Source organism: Lithobates pipiens, unplaced genomic scaffold (assembly GCF_037356315.1).
Source record: "Lithobates pipiens isolate NorthernLeopardFrog02 unplaced genomic scaffold, aLitPip1_a1.2 Scaffold_1, whole genome shotgun sequence".
NCBI lineage: Eukaryota > Metazoa > Chordata > Amphibia > Anura > Ranidae > Lithobates > Lithobates pipiens.
Genome location: NW_027507685.1, coordinates 165,281,056 through 165,299,544, shown reverse-complemented (window position 1 = coordinate 165,299,544; position 18,489 = coordinate 165,281,056). Strand labels below are relative to the sequence as shown.

Below are 18,489 nucleotides of genomic sequence, written 5' to 3'. Positions count from 1 at the left end.
ACCCAGGATGTCTGCTAGACTCTGGTTTGAACAGATTTAAGAGAGTTATTCCTAAGAATTGCAGGCCTACAATATAAAACGCCAAATTTCCATGCAAAATTATTGTACCGCTTTCAGCACCTAAAAAGAGGAACTAATCATACCGCAAGGAAGGTTAATACTTCTATTTCTGAAAGCAATCCTAGTTTACAGCATTTTTTCATACCTGCCTAAAATGTTACACAGTAGTATGCAAAAATGGTGAAAGGTCCTAGAGATAAAACATTTTAGGAAATTAGTATGTACATTCTGTAGAAAAAAAAAGCGAAAGGAGAAACTTGAAATTCCATCTGCGTGATATCTGAAATAGTAAATTTTATTGCCATGAGTATAAGTTTTATTGTAAAGCTTGGGGAAACAAAGAGATGACACATATTATGTATTTCCACATTGTTTCAGACTATTCACCAAGTTAACCTCCCTGGCGGTATGATTCAGTCTGGAATAAGGTGCTGAAAGCGGTACAATTATTTTGCATGGAAATCTGGCTTTTATTTTGTAGTCCTGTAATTCTTAGGAATAACGCTCTGAAATCTCTTCAAACCAGAGTCTAGCGGACATCCCGGGTATGATAAAGTTTATAATATAATAAAGAATAATAAAAATTATTCAATAATGTAATCAAATCCAAAAAAAACTGAAAAAGGGACATGTTTTGGTTGCTATGGACAATCTCCAAATTCCAGGCAGTAAAAAACAGTATTTATAATATAAAAGTGCATGCAGGGCATTGCACAAACCACTAGGGACAAAGGGTGTGTGTATTTTTTAATACAGCACTGTAATCTGTAAGATTACAGTGCTGTGTGTGTTTTGTGTGTTTTTACTTTTTTGAATTTGCCGCCGTTCTCCGCTCCCGTGCGTCGTAACGTCGCAGGGAACGGAGCTCGGCGGCATTCGGCACTGTGAATCGAGCGGAGGACAGCTCGATCACACAGCGCGGCGGACATCGCTGGATCCAGGGGACAAGGTGAGTAACTCTCCCTGTGTCCTCCCCTGCATCGAGCGATGCGATCCCGAGTCTGGCTCGGGGTTACCGCTTATGTAATTAAAATCCCAACCCGAGCCAGACTCGGGATTACCGCTAGGAAGGTTAATGGACTTGTTGCTCAGTGATAATTTCACTATGAGAGCCACACAATAAAAGTTTTGTACCTTGTGTTATGCCAGAAACAGTATTAGGTGCCGGAATAATCCAATACGATTGATTCATTAAATGTGTTCTCTTAGCTTACTAAATACAGGCATACTCCACTTTTAAGTACGCAATGGGGTTTATTTACTAAAGCTGGAAAGTGCAAAATCGGGCCCACTTCTGCATAGAAACCAATGAGCCTCCAGATTTTATTACCAAAGCGTAATTGAACAAGCTGGGGTTAGAAGCTCATTGGTTTCTATGCAGCAGTGAGCCTGATTTTGCACTTTTTAGCTTTAGTAAATAAACCCCATTGTGTACTTAAAAGTGGGGTATGCCTGAAATATGTAACTTTGATTATGAGCATGGGGAATTGAACACTGTATGCTTTTTGCTTGCATATGACTGGTTGATTGAAGCAAATGCAACTGCACCTCTTTACAATGCTAAGGGAACCTGTATGTTACAATGCTTTTTTCTTTTAGTAAATCAACTCCAATATCTTTTACTAGTAGAAATATATTGTCAGATGCTTCAAAGCTACAGTAAATAATTTTCAGTATGGGCCTTTGTGAATCATGGGGGTTCAAAATAAATCATAGCCATTTTATTCATGAATATTTTTATTTATATCTATTTGTCTGATCATTAACTTTTCAATTCATCTGTTTTATACACAAAATAGGGCTTCTTCAAGAGGACAGTCCAAAATAACAAGCGATATACCTGCACAGAGAACCAGAGCTGTAAAATAGACAAAACACAAAGGAAAAGGTGTCCATACTGTCGTTTCCAAAAGTGTCTCAATGTAGGCATGAGGTTGGAAGGTAAGAAGATTTTTTTTTACAATTTACAAAGTTTCAAATGAATACATTACTGTTATTATTATTGTTGTTGTTTTAGCTTATTTTTCAATAATCCTAAACTGTAAATTTTTTGGTTCTAAATTGTGATGCTATATTCTTGTAGTTTTGGTATAATATTACACCAATCAGGGTAGAGAACTTACTAAATAGTAATACTTCAGCTTTTGCAATTAAGCTTTAACAACAAAAAAAATGGAAGCTGATTGTTGTGTAGAGCTGTACCCGATTTTGCACTCTCCAATTTTAGTAAATCAACCCCATTGCATATAAGGGAGCGTGTGTGCATTACAATTGCCAGATGAGGTTACCGGAAAGACTAAAAAGGCAGTCAGCTCTTTAAAGTCCAATTGATCCAAAAGGAATAATTTGGTTATAGGCTTTGCCTTAGATACGCCAAAACTTCAGTATCCGTATTTATAACTTTTTCTTTCCCCCTTGAGGTTTTTGGTGTTCACACTGACTTTACCATTTTTCTGTACCTCCTGTTGCACTCTCAATAGTGTATATTAATTTTGATGCTCAACAGGGATTGTAGAACCTCATATAATGACTACAGAATAAATAAACACCCAAGGGCATAAGTGCAAAAAGGATTCATTTTCCTGCATTTAAAAAAAAAAAAATGAAACAATAGTTTTGGGTAGATTTACCCTTTATTCTGATAGCATATTTTATGTGAGTGAAGGCTTGCAGTTCTAGTATACAACAAACCACCATCAGTAAGGACCCATTTATACCAGGGTGGTTCACTGCAATGCATTTAATGCATGGATATTAACACATATTATATCAAGGTAGCCCATTCATTTGAATAAGCAGCCAATCCTCCACAGCATACCAAAAATTGGAATGAACTAGGTTTGATCGTAGCATATCATAGTGTGTTACCGCATGTTGCAGTATGCTGCAATGCAGGTGAGATGGAGCACCAGTCCCTATTTATTGCAATGTAGCACACTAACTTGAGTAACATGTGTTATAACATTTTGGTGTGAATAGATCCTTAATCCTTAATCCATAGGTCCTTAAGCTTCATTTAAGGACATTTTAAATGTATATATATATATATATAACGACTGGAAGTAAATTTGGGATTTTGAACATGAACATTGAATGCCCTGTACACACGGTCAGACATTCCGAAGACAAAATCCGTCTGATTTTTTCCGATGGATTTTGGCCCAAACTTGTCTTGCATACACACAGTCGCACAAAGTTGTCGGAAAAGCCGATTGTTCAGAACGAGGTGACATAGAAAATGTAATAAAGAGGCCAGTAGCCAATAGCTTTCGTCACCTAATGTATTCTGAACATGCGTGGCATTTTGTGCATCGGAATTGTCTACACACATCCACATCTCAAATTTTGTGTGTTGGAAATGCCGACGGAAAAAGTCTGATGGAGCCCACACACGATCGGAATTTCCGACAACACAGTCCGATCGTACATTTTCCATCGGAAAGTTTGACCGTATGTACAGGGCATGCTTCATATCAGATGGGATACACCAGCCAATAGCTGTCTGGAGCTAGTTTTCACCTTTCACTTTTGTTGTCATAATGAGAAGGGCAGGGCAAGTTACCAGATCTTCTGTTGCGACTGAGGAACGCTCTCTTCATGTATGACTTTTTTAGTTAACGTGAAATAGTGAATAGTTTCCCCATTGGGGATGTTCACCCTTCTATTTGTACAAAAAACAAGAGCTACCAACATAGACATCTGTTTCAGGGACAAATGTCTAAAAGGGGAAAAAAGCACATTATTTCTCCTATATTCTAAAGCAGCCTGCCAGTGTCTCCTCTACCTCCAGGAGATTGCTTCTGTCCCTCTATGTCACTGTTTCTCAACCTTTTTCCCATTTCCAGTCGGATTGCCCTTAAAAAGTATTTTCAGTCTTGAGGCAGGCAAAATCGCACTTGTTCCTGACACGCAGACCAACACTCTGCTCATTAGGAGTGCCATTAATTCTTAATGGTACCCCATATATGGCAAACAAGGTGTTTTTGGTGTGGAGCAAATTTCAAAAAAGGGTCGTAGACTTCATTCACTACATTTCTGCAGTAGCAGAGCAATAAATATCAGAACTGTATGGACAGAATTACAAAACCTTTGACGGGTAAAGCGATAACCTTAGATGTATTATATTTGTATTTGTAGCGTTAATCTTTATTGACTGGAGCCAGTCTTTTAGTTAACTTCATGCTTCTACGTGCAACATGTCTATTTCATTTGAAATGCATGTAAACTGATATCAATTGACGTGAGTTCATCTTAAAGCATACCAATTGAAAAAAAACACCATCTTTTAACATGCTTCTTCATGCTGCTGAACACTGCAGATAAATACTCCTGGAGTAAATTAAGTCTTACATGCTTTTTATCGGTTAACATCTGTTTAATTCATCAATTCCTAATGTGTTTACACAGTAAAGATCATTTGAAATCATTTATCATAAAATATATCAAAAACAGTCACATATGTCTGTTTCTACAGGTACACTGCTTCTATCGTGTAATACAAATCTTAAGTATTAAAAAAATTAAAATAAAACCACTATTGCAAAATTAGTGTGGAGAGATTAAGAAAATGATTGCCAGATTATAACATCTAGAACATTTAAATTATCAAGGAATGTGTATACTACTCCCAATATATGGGATACAAATATATCAGTATGTAATCATTGCAACAAAACATGGTGGAGACTAATCCTTTTTGAAAAATTATGTGTAGGGTATAATTAAAATAAAGGCTTACATAGCCATCCACTTTAAAAAAAAATATTATACAGCTTTATTGAATACTTGTATAAAACACTCAAGATCTGATTGAAAACTTAAACAGTAACTGCATTTTCTTTGAATGGATATGATAAATAAAAAATAGCACAATTGCTACACAAGCCATACTGTAATTTAATGTTTTTAAAAATACACTTCGTTTTCAATCTGCAACCACTGTAATTTGCATTAAAATTTAAATCTAATGAGGCAACCTGAAGGCCTTCTGTACACAGCTGGTGTACAGAAAGTCCACAGAAATGCCAGTACCTGCTTGAGTGCTTGACTCATCAATTTTCCCAGAAAACCAAGTAAGCCTTTGCTACAACGTTTGTTAAAAGCCTTTCAATGTACACTGAATCCAGAGAGGGTATTGTTTGAGTCTCAACAAAAGTGGAGCTACACTTTAACCACATAAGGACCGTCTCACGTACATATACTGTGGCAGGCCCTTAAGTGCAAAATAATTTACCTGTACATGATTCCTCGGATTGGGCCTGGGGCACGCGTGCGCAACCGGAGCCCCACTCCCGATGTGATTGGACACAGCATGAGCCAATCAGTGGGTCCGGCAGCCGCGATGGCCCCTGGCCACCTGCGATCATTCACAGGAGAGGCAGAACGCCAGTCTGCCTATGTAAACAAAGCAGGCCGTCGTTCTGTCAGAGAGGAAGAGAGAAATCTTGTCTTCCTGCTAATCAGAAACACAGATCTCTCTTCCGCCAGTCAGTCCATCCCCCACACAGTTCGAAAGCATGCCTTAAGCCCCATACACACTATCAGATTTTCTGCTGAGTTTTTCCTTCAGATTTACCAAAACCATATAATATGAGGTCAAACCTTAGGAGTTTCAATGTGTATGCAATCAGGCAGGCCCTTGCACTACATGGTTTTGGTAAATCTGAAGGAAAACCTCAGCAGAAAATCTAATAGTGTGTATGGGGCTTTTGGAGCACACTTAACCCTTGGATTTCCCCTGATGTTAACCCCTTCCTTGCCATTGTCATTTATACAGTGACAGTGCATTTTTTTAGCCCCGATCACTGATCACTGTATTGGTGTCACTGGTCCCCAAAGTGTCCCTTATGCCGCGTACACACAGACTTTTTCATCGTAAAGTCCGGTGGACTTAGAAAGTAGTTTTGACTCAAAATTTGTCCGCCGGACTTGACTTTCAGCGGACAATCCGTTCGCCACTAGGCGGACTAAGAATGACGCATGCTCTGAAGCAAGTACGAGAAGGAAGCTATTGGCTACTGGCTATTGAACTTCCTTTTTCTAGTCCCGTCGTACGTGCTGTACGTCATCACGTTAGAAATCGCTGGACTTTCGGAGCGTCTGTGTGTGGCCAAGTCCGTTCGTTATAAAGTCCGCCAGAATGTTTGCCGGATTGTTTGCCGGACCAATTCCGCCGGACAATTCGATCGTGTGTATGCCGCAATATCTCAGTCGCCTAAAATTACTGATCGCTGCCATTGCTAGTAAAAACAATTAAAAAACGTTTAAAAATCCATAAATCTATCCGATAATTTGTATACACTATAACTTTTGTGCAAACCAATCAATCTACGCTTTTTGGGATTTTTTTTACCAAAAATATGTAGCAGAATACAAATTGGCTTAAACCGATGAAGAAATTAGATTTTACATTTTTTTTATTGGATATGTTTTATAGCAGAAAGTAAAAAATATTTTTTTTTTTCAAATTTGTCGGTCTATTTTTGTTTATAGCGTAAAAAATAAAAACCGCATAGGTGATCAAATTAAAAAAAGCTCTATTTGTGTGAAAAAACGACATCAATTTTATTTAGGTACAGCTTTGCATAACTGCGCAATTGTCAGTTAAAGCAACTCAGTGCAATATCACAAAAAATGGCCTGGTCAGGAAGGGGGTAAAATCTTCCGGGAGCTGAAGTGGATAAAACAGACAGATAATAATTCATGCAGTTCCCACACCAAACCTACACAGCCCTCAAGATAAGATATACAAATAGCATTAATTATTTATATAGCAATCAATTATATAAAGCCACATGAAGTCATGTTGAGAAACACTCATTGTGATCAAATGTCAGCAATATATCTCATATAGGAGGATTTAGTATTACTCTATGTGCAAATATTGTCTACATAGTGGTATTTTTTTGTAAAATCCTATATCTGTATGCTCTTGCTTTCAGTCTTTTATGGAGCTTCTTATTTAAAGCACTTGTCCAATGTGAAAGATGTACGTACAGGTATTGCTTGTACAGTACATTTTAAATTAGGAATTTCAAATGGCTTATGCCTGTATGCAGGATTGTGTTGTCTGCTGTTTATTTGTAGAACAGGCATGTATTTCATTTTCTATGTTACTTGTGGGAAAGACCACAAAAAGATTAGTTATTTCAGAGGATTAAGCACATCCAATTAGTTAAACAAAATACTGTATTGACATAATTTTTTATATTAACCACTTCAGACCCGGCCTATAGACATATGACGCCCCCCCCCCCCCGGGATGGAATCTCCCATCCTGGTGGGCGTCATATGACGTCCTCTTATTCCGGGGCGTCTAGGGGGCGTGCGCGCGTCGACGCGCACACCTGCGGCATCGCTCGGGACCCGGTGCGTGTACCCAGCGGCCGCGATGTCCGCCAGGCACCCGTGATTGCCTGGGAACACAGCAGGACCATGGATCTGTGTATGTAAACACACAGATCCTATCAGAGGAGAGGAGACCGATGGTATGTTCCCATTACAGAGGAAAACCGATCGGTCTCCTCCCCTTGTGAGTCCCCTCCCCCCACAGTTAGAATCACTCCCATAGGGAACATATTAACCCCTGCAGCACCCCCTGGTGTTAACCCCTTCCCTGGCAGTCACATTTACACAGTAATCAGTGCAATTTTATAGCACCGATCGCTGTGTACCGTATATACTCGAGTATAAGCCGAGATTTTCAGCCTCTTTTTTGAGGCTGAAAGTGCCCCCTCGGCTTATACTCGAGTCGCCGCTGTCTGACTGCTCGATCAGCGTATCGAGCAGACAGACGGCGGACATTAATTTTCAAAAGCCGCGCCTCCTTCTCCGCCTCCGCCTGTGATAGGCGGAACACTGAATTTCCCAGCAGTCAGTGTTCCGCCTATCACGGACATCCGCTCATTCTCATACTACGGACGAGTATGAGAGGATGTCTGTGATAGGCGGAACACAGGCTGCTGGGAAATTGAGTGTTCCGCCTATCACAGGCGGAGGCGGAATTTTGAATTGTAGAATGGCCGCCGAGAAGAGCGGCGATCCATCGGCACGGGACGGAGGAGGCACGGCACGGCACGGGACGGAGGAGACACGGGACGGAGGAGGCACGGCACGGGGGAGGCACGGCACGGGACGGAGGAGGCACGGCACGGGACGGAGGAGGCTCGGGACGACGGCGGCTCGGGACGGAGGCTTGGGACACAGGTAGGCTGGACACACACACAAGGCTGCACGGACACACACACACACACACACACACACACACACACACACACACACAGGGATGGATGGATGGATACACACACACACACACACACACACACACACACAGGGATGGATGGATGGATACACACACACACACACACACACACACACAGGGATGGATGGATACACACACACACACACACACACACACACACACAGGGATGGATGGATGGATGGATACACACACAGGGATGGATGGATGGATGGACACACACACAGGGATGGATGGACGGACACACACACAGGGATGGACGGACACACAGGGATGGACAGCCATGTCTCACCCTCGGCTTATACACGAGTCAATAAGTTTTCCAGTTTTTTGGGGGTAAATTGGGGGCCTCGGCTTATACTCGGGTCGGCCTATACTCGAGTATATACGGTAAATGTGAATGGTCACAAAAATGTGTCAAAAGTGTCCGATGTGTCCGCCATAATGTCGCAGTCATGAAAAAAACTTCAGATTGCCGCCATTACTAGTAAAAAAAAAAAATGCTACAAATCTATCCCTTATTTTGTAGATGCTAAAACTTTTGCACAAACCAATCAATAATCGCTAATTTTTTTAACCAAAAATATGTACAAGAATACGTATCAGCCTAAACTGAGGAAATTTTTTTTTTTTTAAATGGGATATTTATTATAGCAAAAAGTAAAAAATATTGTGTTTTTTTTCAAAATTAACTGCCTCCTGTTTTAATTTTTTTTGGCACTTTTTTTGGTGGATGGGTAGGGGGTACAATTTTCCCCTATACTCATTCACATAGGGATGGGGGCTGGAATCTGGGAGCCCCCCTGTTAGAGGGGGCTTCTAGAATCCAATAAGTCCCCTACCCGCAGACCCCCACAACCACCATCCAGGGTTGTTCGGGTAGAGCTCCTTGTCCCCATCAACATGGGGACAATGTGCTTTGGGGTAGGGGGCAGAGCTGACAGCTGAATGAAAAAAAAAATCTACACCAGACCCGCATTGCTGGCATTTATTGTTTTCATGCAGCTGTCAGCAGGGAAGCCCATTGACAACTGATGACTCATACATTGTTAAAGTGATTGTAAAGCTTCCTTGTAGAGTGGGTTAACAGGCATGGTGGGTGTAATTCAAGATGAAATTATGGGCACCAGTCACTTTTTGAATGCAAACAAGAGATTTATTGTCTCTTAACAAGAATGGTTGGAGAGCAAGTTAGGGCCAGGACACCCTTTTGTAGATGCAATCATAATTGACAGACTCTGAGACTCTATAGGTAAACAGCTATACAGGGAAAGGCCTACAGCCGGATGCCACATCTGTATAGGTAGGTCCGCTGTCTCCTTTGGCAACTGAACTTGTAACAGTAACTAAAGATATTTGCACATAACTCTTGGTAACACAGAATAGTTCTTCTCTTATCTCACAGTATCCCACTGTAGATCTTCACTCACTGAGCTCCCAGTCTCTCACTATACTTCCAGATCCAATCGTCACTTGATCTCCTGAGCTCTTCTACCACTATCCCGCTGTACAGTCATCAAGCTTCACCCCTGCTAACCTGCTGGGTCCCTGTATTGGCACTTGCTGAAGCTTTCCCACTTCTTTACCGTTCCCAGCTGGTGAGAAGACTGCTCTGGTACTTGCTCAAGCTTACTCACAGTGGTCTCTGGTAACAAGGTAGATGGTCCCTTAGTGGTGACTGCTTCTCTTTTACCTCTGACCACAACTGGTTCCCTGTGCAGCTGAACCTTCGCAACTCAGTTGGACTCCAATCCTGCAGTCCCAACCCTACGCTGCTTCTCCTGCTCATGGATAGGTCTCAGGCAGCCTACAAGCCAGGTGTTCCTGGGATAGGCTTCAGGCCTAGCAGCCTGGGACGACAAAACACATGTCCACCCAGGCAGCCATCCAGGTGGCAAATAACCCCAATCACCAGACTCCACCCAAATAAATAGGCTCTCCCAGCAGGCCAAGGGACTAAAAAAAAACACCTTCCAATTGGCTGAGACGATTATCCGTTCATAATCTGACCTTGCGAAGCCCTTGTCAATCTAATGTCACCAGCCAAAATGTCACCTAGTGACAGAAGAGAAAAGGTGTAGCAATTCCAGAATTAGAGAGGAATCAGTAGATTTACTAACAATTAAGCAGGACAATTACTACATGGCAAACTAAATTTGTTAGCAACCCTGCCTAAACACCAGGGTGCTACATCTATATATCGTACATGCGCTAATAATAGCAACTGCATGATATATATAATGAGTCTCGGGTCTCGTGAGATATAATTATAATGGTATGTTGGAAACATTTATCTTGTTTGAACTCGTGGCATGTCCATTTCAGCTATTAGATCAACTGGTTGCAAAAAGTAGGATAACAGCTTTTAACAAGCAATCAAGCCAGCTAAGATTGTGCTTTATAAATATGAAATAAACACTTTTTCAGGCAATCAAATGCAGGAGGACCAATATTGCAGCACGCAGGAGTGGGGCAAGTTGCAACATCAGATCCACGTATTGGCTCATATGTAGCCAGCTTACACTATATATGTAAGCTGGCTACATATACCACATTGGTGACCCCACAATAGGGATAATACTTTTTTACGGAAGGGAGTTTAATAGGACATATGGCCACTCATTAAAATGAGAAGAAATTAGATTTAACCTTAAACTGCGTAGATGGTTCTTTACTGTAAGAGTGGCAAGGATATGAAATTCCCTTCCACAGGTAGTGGTTTCAGAGGGGAACATCGATAGTTTCAAAAACTATTAGATAAGCATCTAAACGACCACAACATACAGGAATATACAATGTAATACTGACATATTATCGCACACATAGGTGGGACTTGATGGATTTTGTCTTTTTTCAACTGGCAGGGGCCAGCACAGAGGCGGGTGGAGACAAAGAGGTGCAGGCACTAGGAAAGAGCAGATGGTTGGCAGCTGGAAGGATAAAGGGGGAAGTTACACTGAGGTCGATCCAGTGCTGGGGCATCTCAATAAGTACGCTCAATTGAAAGATATTGGTGAAACCAGTCAGGGACCAGCACTGCTGGAGCAGAGGGATTCTCCTAGCAGCCGGGTGAAGAACTCCTCCAGTGATAGTGGGGGGGAAGCGAAGGGAAAGGAAAGACTGATTCTGGTGGTAGGTGACTCAATTCTTAGAAGGACAGAGAGGGCAATCTGTAACAAAGACCTGAAGTGCCGAACTGTATGTTGTCTACCGGGCACTCGGTCAGCACATCACAGATCTGGTGGATAGATTACTGAGAGGGGCTGGGGAAGACCACGCTGACATGGTGCATGTTGGCAGCAATGACAAAGTCAGAGGCAGATGGAGTGTTCTACAGAACGATTTTAGGGACTTGGGAGCTAAATTGAACAAAAGGACCTCCTAGGTAGTATTCTCAGGAATACTAACGGTACCTTGAGCCCTACCAGAAAGGGAGAAGGAGATTAGGGAAGTAAACAAGTAGCCAAGGAGCTAGTGTAGTAAAGAGGGGTTTGGGTTCCTGGAGGACGGGGTCGACTTCTCAGTCGGTCACCAGTCCTATAGAAGGGACAGACTGCACTTAAATGAGGAGGGTGCAGATCTGCTGGGAGTGAAGATGGCTGAAAAGTTAATGGGGTTTTTAAACTAGGGGATGGGGAGGGCCTAGAGGTAGAGATAGTCAGTGCGGAACATATTCCAGAGAGTAGTATTGGGGGCATTAGTGGTAGGTTGGCTAAAGCCCATAAACCCAAGGTAAGTATAGTAACAAGTCCTAGTTGCAATCTAAACACCCAATAAGAGGAGAGTATGCGACTGGTCTAAACTATGTGGCATGTTCACCAATGCCAGGAACCTGGGGGACAAGATGGGTGAACTAGACATACTGTTGTACGAGGAAGATTTGGATTTTGTCAGACTTTCAAAGACCTGGTTCAACAGCTCTCATGATTGACTGGCAACCATTAAAGGGTATACCCTTTATCGCAGGGATAGAGAGGGTAAAAAGGGGGAAGGGTATGCCTATATATCAAGAATAATGTACAAATGAATGTGAGAGATGACATCACTAAGGGAGCTAGGGAGGAGGTGGAATCCTTATGAGTAGAGCTCCAGAGAGATGACACTAAGGGAAAAATAATACTGGGAGCATGCTATAGGCCCCCTAACCTGAGGGAGGAGGGGGAGACGAATCTCCTATCACAAGTTGGATTAGCAGCAAGGATGGGACATGTTATCATAATGGTTGATTTTATTTATCCAGACATAGACTGGGTGGAGGGAACCATGCATCTATCTAAGGCTCGTCATTTCCTAGATGTCTTCCAGGACAATTTCATGGTTCAGATGGTAGACGCACCAACTAGAAATAAAGCTTTACTGGATCTACTGATTACCAACAATACAGACCTGATCACAGATGTGGAAAATTTAGGAAACAGCGACCACAGGTCAATTGGCTTCAGTATAAATCACACAAATAAGAAACATAAGGGGAAAAGGGGAATACAAAGACACTGAATTTCAAAAGAGTCAACTTCCCTAAACTACAAACCTTGCTAAAAGGCATAAATTGGGATAACATCTTAGGAACAAAGAATGCGGAGGAGAGATGAGTTTGCTTTAAGAGCATATTAAATCAGGGCATTAGCCAATGCAAATAAAAGGCAAAGGAGAATGGCTTAAAAAAAACAGAACGTTGAGGAATCATCATAAGCATTCAGACTTTATAAAGAATGCAACAAGAAATGTAAGGGTGCAATTACGGTGGCTACAACACGAAAGACACATAGCGGAGGAGAGCAAAAAAAATCCCAAGGAATTCTTTAAGTATGTAAACAATAAAAAAGGGAGGTCGTATTGGCCCCATAAAGAATGAGGAAGGACATCTGGTTACAAAGGATGGGAATATGGCAAAGGTTTTGAATTTATTCTTCTCCTCAGTCTTCACGAAGGAATCGGGGGGCTTCAGTAACCAAAACTGCAGTGTTTATCCTCATGACACATCACAGGAAGCCTCTCCATGGTTAACAGAGGACAGAATTAAAAGTAGACTTGGGAAGCTTAACATTAACAAATCACCGGCACCAGGTGGCTTGCACCGAGAGTACTTGGGGAACTCAGTCAAGTAATTTCCAGACCATTGTTCCTAATTTATACTGACAGTCTATTGACTGGAATGGTTCCAGCTGATTGGCGAAAAGCCAATGTAGCACCAATATTTAAAAAGGGCCCAAAATACATCCCTGGGAATTACAGACCATTTAACAAGATTTTAGTAAAGAGAACAGTATCATTAGCAGTAATCAGCAGGAATTCATGAAGAATCGTTCTTGCCAAATCAATCTATTAACCTTCTATGAGGAGGTGAGTTGCCATCTAAACAAAGGAAGGCCCGTAGACGTGGTGTATCTGGAGTTTGCAAAAGCATTTGACACAGTTCCCCATAAACGTTTTCTGTACAAAATAAGGTCTGTTGGTATGGACCATAGGGTGAATACATGGATTGAAAACTGGCTAAGGGCAAGTTCAGAGGGTGGTGATAAATGGGGAGTACTCTGAATGGTCAAGAGTGATTAGTGGGGTCCCCCAGGGTTCTGTGTTGAGACCACTCTTATTTAATTTGTTCATAAATGACCTGGAAGATGGAGTAAACAGTTCAATCTCTGTATTTGTGGACGATACTAAGCTTAGCAGGGCAATAATTTCTCCGCAGGACGTGGAAAACTTGCAAAAATATCTAAACAAATTTACGGGGTGTGTAACTACATGGCAAATGAGGTTTAATGTAGAAAAATGTAAAATAATGCATTTGGGTGGCGAAAATATGAATGCAATCTATACACTGGGGGGGGGGGCCTCTGGGGGAATCTAGGATGGAAAAGGACCTGAAGGTCCTAGTAGATGATAGGCTCAGCAATGGCATGCAATGCCAAGCTGCTGCTAACAAAGCAAACAGAATATTGGCATGCATTAAAAACGGGATCAACTCCAGAGATAAAATTATAATTCTCCTGCTCTACAAGACTCTGGTCTGGCCGTACCTAGAGTATGCTGTCCAGTTCTGGGCACCAGTCCTCAGGAAGGATGTATTGGAAATGGAGCGAGTACAAAGAAGGATAAGAAAGCTAATAAAGGTCTGGAGTATATTAGTTATGAGGAAAGGTTGCGGGCACGGAACTTATTCTCTGTAGAGACGCTTGAGAGGGGATATGATTTCAATTTACAAATACCATACTGTTGACCCCACAATAGGGATAAGACTTTTTTGTGGAAGGGAGTTTAACCGCTTGCTGACCACCTCACGCCAATATACGTCGGCAGAAGGGCTCGTACAGGCAAACTAATGTACCTGTACGTTGCCCTTTAAGAGGTGGCCTGGAGTGCGTGCGCGCCACCGTCGAACTTCGTGAGTCGCAGCAAGCTCCGTGAGTTGGATCGCGGGTCCCGCGGACTCAATCGCCGCTGACATACCCGTGATCGTCTAACGGAGAGGAAGAACGGGGAGATGCTAATGTAAACAAGCATAGGATAGACTCCCACACAGACTCCCTGATGAGATCAGTTACCTCCCTTGCATCCAAATCCTTCGCCCTGGTTGCTTCGTTGAAGCATGCGCAGCAGGCTAATTTGTCTGGCAAAACTGGAGCGCCACACAGCCAGCAAGCATCTGCTGAAGGGTGGGTGTGATAGCTCCTTTTGTGATAGGGTGATGGTGACAATCTATGACGTGAGCGGCTATGGCATGAGCGGCTGTGACGTGAGTGGCGATGGCGAGATGAGGACCTAGAGCAGCTTCTCCTAGACCTCCTATGGCTTGAGTAACCTCAATCAGTCTGGAATTCGCTGATCTTGACCTGGAGAAGCATAATCTTTGTGCTTCAGTCCCGACAATTAAATTAAAGTCCCAGCCCCTTCTTCTACATCTATCCACTGAGGCATGTAATTTCTGCGAACCACAGCATGTGGATTACTCCACCTGTGCCTGAAAAACATGAAATAGTCCCCAGCGGAGTAGTCCTCATGTTCGGCAGATTGAAGGGGCCTAGACTTTAATTTAATTGTCCGGACTGCAACACAAAGATTATGCCCCGTGTCCCCAAAAACTTTAATATTCTCATTCCTTCCCCACCCCCAGCTCAGCAAGAGTACCTGGAAATATTACTGTGCAGTCTGACACTGTAAAATAAAATATGTTGTAATTTGGAGAAACACAGACAAAGGCTGTTAGGCCGCGTACACACGCGCGGACTGTTCGCCCAACTTTGTCCGTCCAACAGTTTCAGCAAACAGTCCGCTCAAAATTAGCATGGACGGACATGCCCACACACGACGAACGAACAGTTTGCTGAAACCGTGCGCGAGGACGTGAACAGCACGTACGACGGGACGAAAAATACGACGTCCTATACACTGCATTATAGCTTTCGGCGTGAAAATCCTTTCTGAGCATGCGCGCAACTTTGTTTGACGAACAAGCCTACACACGAGCGGGCTGTTCGCTGAAACAAGGTTTCAGCGGACAGTTTTTCGGAAATTCCGAAAAACCTTGTCCGTCCAACTGTCCGCTGAAACTGTCCGCTGAAAGCCCACACACGAGCGGACTGTCCGCCCAAACACTGTTCAGCGGACAAAGTTGGGCGAACAGTCCGCCCGTGTGTACGCGGCCTTAGCTAGGGAAATCCTTGTTCATTTATTGCCACCCACATGTATGGGCTTACTTTATCAGAAATTTGAATGTGGATTCTTAATTAATAATGTATTGCAATTGACACTTCCCTTTTTGCTATTTTCATCTGCTTTGAGTTAGGAAAAAAATATTTTACAGGGAAAAGTGATTGAATTCAACGTTGTTCAACATGTGTGGCAGTATTCAAGCTGGGTGCAGAGGAGAATTTAAAATTTTTTGAGCACAAGGACAATTGCATGTAAAGGAGTGAGAGAAAGAAATGGGCTGCCATTGCAGCTTAAACGGAAAGGTTGGGTTGCGGTAAAAATACTGTTTTTTACAGTTGTGTTGACCTCTGAGTGATCCATATTATAACTTTTTTTAGAGGTGTTTGACAATTGGTGAGGAAGTGTTATGTTGCCACCTCACCACCTGTTTTAACCCCTAAAATCCACTGAACTGCAGCCATTTTCTTGACATCTGCATTTTGTATGATATATATACACAAATTTGATCCCTGTGCACTGTACAACTATTAAACCCCTACCACTGTCAGCAAAATTTTGTCACACCCTACTTTCTTCATAGTGCACACCATCTCCTTTTTCTCTGATGGCTGACTGTGAGCTGGGGGGCGGGATCAGGCCATGGCCCTGCCAGGTAAGCTGTACGGGGTCCCATGATTTCTAACAGTGGCCCCCGGGTATGATGGTATGTATAGAAAAGGAAAACGGAGTGTATGACAGTGGGTAGTATATATAGCAGAGGAGTAATTAGGATGTAATAGTGGCTAGTATATGCAGGAGTGGAGTGTGGAGGGTATGGTGGTGGTTAGTATGTACAGGAGAGGAATAGATAGTATATAGACACGAGCAGAACAAAAACATTTGTTTTGTTTCAATTCGTTATTTAAATAAAAAAATGTTCTTTAAAGCTTGTTAATGCCAGAAGGTGTGCCCTGAGACCACCAGATTGGGATTCTCTCCATAAAGGCTCCTTTAGAGATTGCACGGGAGAGACTTCCAACCAGGAGAGGCTTAACCTGCAGGAGCGAATGTGGTAAGAGGTGTGGACACATATGCTGCTGGCCCTCTCACAGTACCATGGGAATGTCTGCCTCTCCTTGTTTGCCTCCCAGATATGTTGGGGCGCTTATTAACAAAATGTAATAAAGATGTGGAAATGTATACACTGATGCATTTTAATCAATGGAAAGTGGTGTTTGGTGCACTTTAACTTGAGTACTCACCAAGCAGACACTCACCACTAACACATTACAATATACTGCAGTAAAACTGCACCGACACAATGCAATATACTGTGGTAAGCATGCACTGACGTACTGAAGTATACTGTGTTAAATGTGCAGTAATGCACTCAAATATACTACATTAAACGTACAGTAACGCACTAATATATACTACGTTAAACATGCAGCAACGGTCTAATATATATACTGCGTTAAACATGCAGTAACATAATCATATATATTGCGTTAAACGTACAGTAACGCACTGATATATACATCGTTAATTGTGCAGTAACACACTGATATATACTATGTTAAACGTGCAGTAAAGCACTCAAATATAGTGCCTTAAATGTTCAAAAATGCACTGATATTTACTGCATTAAACATGCAGTGACACACTCAAATATACTGCATTAAATGTGCAGTAACACACTCAAATATACTGCATTAAATGTGCAGTAATGCACTGGTATATACTGCATTAAACAAGCAGTAATGTACTCAAATATACTGTGTTACAAATGCTATACTGCGTTAAATGTGTAGTAACGCACTGATATATACTGTGTTAAATGTGCAGTAACACATTGATATGTACTGTGTTAAATGTGCAGTAACCTACTGTTATATACTGCGTTAAACATGCAATAATTCACTGATATATGTTGCGTTAAACGTGCAGTACCGCACTCAAATATATTGCATTAAATGTGCAGTAACACACTGATATTTACTGCATTAAATGTACAGTGACGCACTGATATATACTGTGTTAAATATGCAGTAACGTAATAATATATTCTGCATTAAAAGTGCAGTAATGCACTGATACAATATATACTGCTTTAAACGTGCAGTAACACACTCAGATATACTGCCTCAAATGCAAGAAACACACTGATATATATTCCGTTAAACGCACAGTATTGCACTGATATATACTGTGTTAAATGTGCAGTAATGTTTTTAAATATGCTGCCTTAAACAGGCTGGGGACTATTTAATGTCTTTCAGGCACAGGCGACATAATCTTTGTGCTTCAGTCCCGACAATTAAATTAAAGTCCCAGCCCCTTCTTCTACATCTATCCATTGAGGCATGTAATTTCTGCGAACCACAGCATGTGGATTACTCCACCTGTGCCTGAAAAACATGAAATAGTCCCCAACGGAGTAGTCCTCATGTTCGGTAGATTGAAGGGGTCTAGACTTTAATTTAATTGTCGGGACTGCAACACAAAGATTATGCCCTGTGTTCCCAAAAACTTTAGTATTC

The 18,489-nt window shown here is 41.9% G+C and overlaps 1 protein-coding gene across 1 annotated transcript in view; it reads left to right on the top strand.

Annotated features, from left to right (window-relative positions):
* The window catches only part of LOC143978273 (steroidogenic factor 1-like), a 311,323-nt gene that overhangs the window by 18,076 nt on the left and 274,758 nt on the right, over positions 1 to 18,489 (top strand). The window contains exon 3 of the mRNA XM_077478843.1: positions 1,860 to 2,001. Within this exon, the coding sequence (XP_077334969.1) occupies positions 1,860 to 2,001 (142 nt within the window). The remainder of the gene's footprint in view (positions 1 to 1,859; positions 2,002 to 18,489) is intronic.